The following is a 3,673-nucleotide window of genomic DNA, read 5'->3' on the forward strand; positions in this document are numbered from 1 at the left end:
TCCTCCTCCTCCTCCTCCTCCTCCTCCTCCTCCTCCTCCTCCTTTTTCAGTACTGTCAGGAAAAACAAGAAGAAATTACAACAACCATATTGTATGAGTTGTACGACTATCTTGCAATTCAAGCTGGTAAGTTCTGATCAGTCAGAGTATGAAAATGATTATTTCTATCAACTGGGATATTTTCAGATTAAATATAAATACAATTTTATATGTGGTGAATATAAGGCATGATCGATTAAGGCAGCACTGTTTCTATAATGATTATCTGTATATCTACTAGAATACAGGACATAATGCAACCGGATCTCCACATTTGCTTGGATTAATTGGAATTAAAAGACATACTGCTTGGAGTGCTAAAAATAATAAAGAGCTATTCTGACTTAGAATCAATGATACCCATGATTTTTTGAATCCCAGGTTAAAGCTACCCAAGATGGCAGCCTTGGCTAATATTTAATTATGTGCTAGGTAGAAAAGTACTTCCTTTTATCCTTTCTGAATGTCTCACCATTTAGTGTCATTTTTCACACGGTTATCTTTTTATACATACAATAAAAACTAATATGAAATTTAAAAAAGAGAAAAAGAAAACTAAAAGTGCAAGAAAAGAACAATGGAAAAGAAAATGATACAAAGTAGCTTCTGACCTTCTTTACAGCAATTATAAATATAGTTATAAATTTATCTCTTACTCTGTGGTTACAACATAACATTTTTAATACTCTGTTTTTTATATAATCATCAAAATCATAAGTTCATTTTTTTCAGTTTCACCTAAAAAGTCAATAAAGAGTTTTCATCCAGCAGTAAACGTAGATATTGTCTTTTCTCTGATCAAAGAAGTTAATTTAGCCATCCTAGCAAGATTCATCATCTTCACCAACTATTCCTCCTTTGTGGGTAGTGCTGAATCTTTTTATTTATGTACGTACAATAATATTACTACAGTTATGTACAAAAACAAAGTTCCATAAGTTTTTCCAACTGTTTCTCAATCCCAAAAGAAAAACCTCTGGTCTCAATTGTATATTAATCTTTCAAATCTTCTGAAACTGTGTGTATTTGAATCCAAAATTTTCTAGCTTTTTACACATCTACCAAACAATATGAAATGTTCCTTCTTGTTGAGAGCTGAAGAAGCTTCTTGGATGAGAAGCGAAAGAAAGAAAAAGAAAAACAAGAAAGTCCAGTTGCCTCTTGAAAAAGCACCTTTGGGGTTCCTTCTAGTTCACATTTCTAGCATAATTGTGAAATGCCTTCATATATTCTGGATAATTTTCTGGTGACATATATCAATTGTACGTCACTTTATAAATGTTCCCTTTAGGATTATAATTTGGTATACATTTCAATCCTCTCAGCTACATATTTTACCATTGTTCCATCTTTATATTATAACCAAAGACTTTAATCCGCTTGGTCATACATACTTTCACTTGCTATTCTTGTTTCAAGTTTCACTAAAAGTTTGCACGTTTTAACAATTCCTAATAATTTGTACACAGTTTTGTTTCAAACTCATTCTTATAATGTTCAAAACCATAAATTATTTTATCTACTTTAAATCTTTCTAGTAATAGTGAATAAGAGAACCATTAGCTAATATAACCACAGTTCTTTTCCTTATTTAAAGCTCTAGTATCTTGTGATAAGTTAACCATTTGTATTTGCCTATATTTCTCTGCTTCTTGTGCTGAGATCCACACAGGAGCATAACCTGTGTTTATATCTATTCCATATTCTAACATAATTATTTTTAAGATCCACATTAACCTTGTTAACCACCCTGATCTCAGGTCATGTCCTTCTAAAATGTCCAGGCACAAAAGCCTTCTATTTCTCAGCAATACCCACTCTTTATCCAAATCAAACGGCAAACTGCAAAATACAATTTCAAATCAGGTAAATCTAATGCTCCTCTTTCCCTTGCATCTTGTAACACTTTACAGTTAACTTGTAATTTTCCCCTCCCACATGCATTTAACTATATATTTCTGCCACTGTTTTTATAGTATATCAATTGTCAAAACAGTTACTGTCTGAAACAAAATATCTTTCTAGACAAGACATTCATTTTTCTCACAGAAATTCTCCCCAACAATGACAATTGTAGTTTATTCCACCTTAACTTATCTTTTTTTAACTTCATTCCATGTCTTAACATAGTTATTTTGAAATAATATACAATTCATATTTATCATAATGATACCCAGATATTTTACCTTTTTATCAATCTTAAAACCCATTCTATACATCTGCTTGATCAGTACTTTCACATTTTTGTTAACATCTTTATCTTTTGTTTATTCATCATAAAACCTGATAATGCACCAAATTCTTTTAATTTGCACATTAATATTTCAGTTCCCCTTAAAAGATCTTCCAGGGCCAACTCCAAGTTATCTGCAAAAGCCCTTACTAGACCGTGTCTTGATTTTTAATTTTTTGCTTAGAATAAATTTTGATTGTAACAACCCATATAATTCCTTTCTTTCAGGCTTATTCATTTTTCTCTGTCTATGTTCCTTCTAATCTGCATTGTAGAACTGAATGTCTTCTTGGTAAATGTTTTCTTTTTAAAATGAAAATTACTGTTAGGTAATGTGTTTTTCTGTATTTAAAAATGTCCTAGCTGCCCTAGGTTGCAATCCTATGCACACTTGGAATATGTCCAAAGAAGCATGATTAGAGAGGGTGCTTCAAAGATTTGGTAAAAAACAAATTTAATTCCATTTCTCTCTTCTCTAAGATTAAAATCTTCAAGTACATAATATAGAAAGAAAAGGGAATTGGGAAGGGGAAAAAAGTAAAAAACATTTTTATTGTTTTAGGCTTCTCTTTCAAAGCATGTGTTTTACAGAAAGCATTACTTATTTTTCCATTCCTCTAATATTTCCTTAGATGATGATTTACATGAGAATATTAATTTATTTTGCTAGGCCATATATACATACGTATATGCAAACATACATACATAAGCATATGATCTACAGATGTATTTCTGACCAATTATACAAGTGATGCAATGGAAACTCTTGACTCAGATTTCTTTTATTTAGCAGATTTCATAATTGTCTAAAGCTGAGTTCTTTCCATCTGGGTAACTTTTTTTCCTTTTTCCTAGGCAATTATGAGTGTGGCAATCCTGAGAATTTAGAAAGTAAATGCATACCATTTAGTGTGGCCACGGACTATATAGAGGTAAGGAGTACTGGAATATATTGTATTTGTTATCGTCACGAAATGCTTTCATTTGATTGTGCCACCTTCCCCCCCCCCATCAGTTTTCTGTGGTTTTCCCCTAAACCAGAGCGCCCCCCCCCCAACCTTTTGGGCACCAGGGACTGGTTCTATGGAAAGAGGTTTTGTTTGCTGCCTGCATCCCATGGAAGGGCTTTGATTGTTTACGCGGCCCAGTTTCTGAGATGCTGCAGCCCGGTGCCAGTCCACGGACCAGAGGTTGGGGACCCCTGCTCTAAGCCATTTCTTTTCAGTTTCTTTCTTTGAAAAGCCTAAATAATGTGTCTGCCCATATTTGCTCTTCTTTTTCCCTTGAGAAGCCAAATAATTCCTATATTTTAGAGCAGCTAATATTTATCTATTTCTGTTTCCATTTTTTAGTTTTTAGTAATATATATAGTTAAAAATATTATATTTATATAAAATCACT

At 32.6% G+C, this 3,673-nt stretch overlaps 1 protein-coding gene across 1 annotated transcript in view; it reads left to right on the plus strand.

Annotated features, from left to right (window-relative positions):
- The window catches only part of LOC107301386 (LEM domain-containing protein 2-like), a gene marked incomplete at both ends in the record, with an annotated part of 6,487 nt that extends 3,283 nt beyond the window's left edge, over positions 1-3,204 (plus strand). Inside the window, one exon of the mRNA XM_015830619.2 lies at positions 3,128-3,204. Within this exon, the coding sequence (XP_015686105.2) occupies positions 3,128-3,204 (77 nt within the window). The remainder of the gene's footprint in view (positions 1-3,127) is intronic.
- Positions 3,205-3,673: the final 469 nt, after the last annotated feature.

This window comes from Protobothrops mucrosquamatus, unplaced genomic scaffold (genome assembly GCF_001527695.2).
Source record: "Protobothrops mucrosquamatus isolate PMUCROS unplaced genomic scaffold, P.Mucros_1.0 scaffold12133, whole genome shotgun sequence".
NCBI classification, from domain to species: Eukaryota; Metazoa; Chordata; class Lepidosauria; order Squamata; family Viperidae; genus Protobothrops; species Protobothrops mucrosquamatus.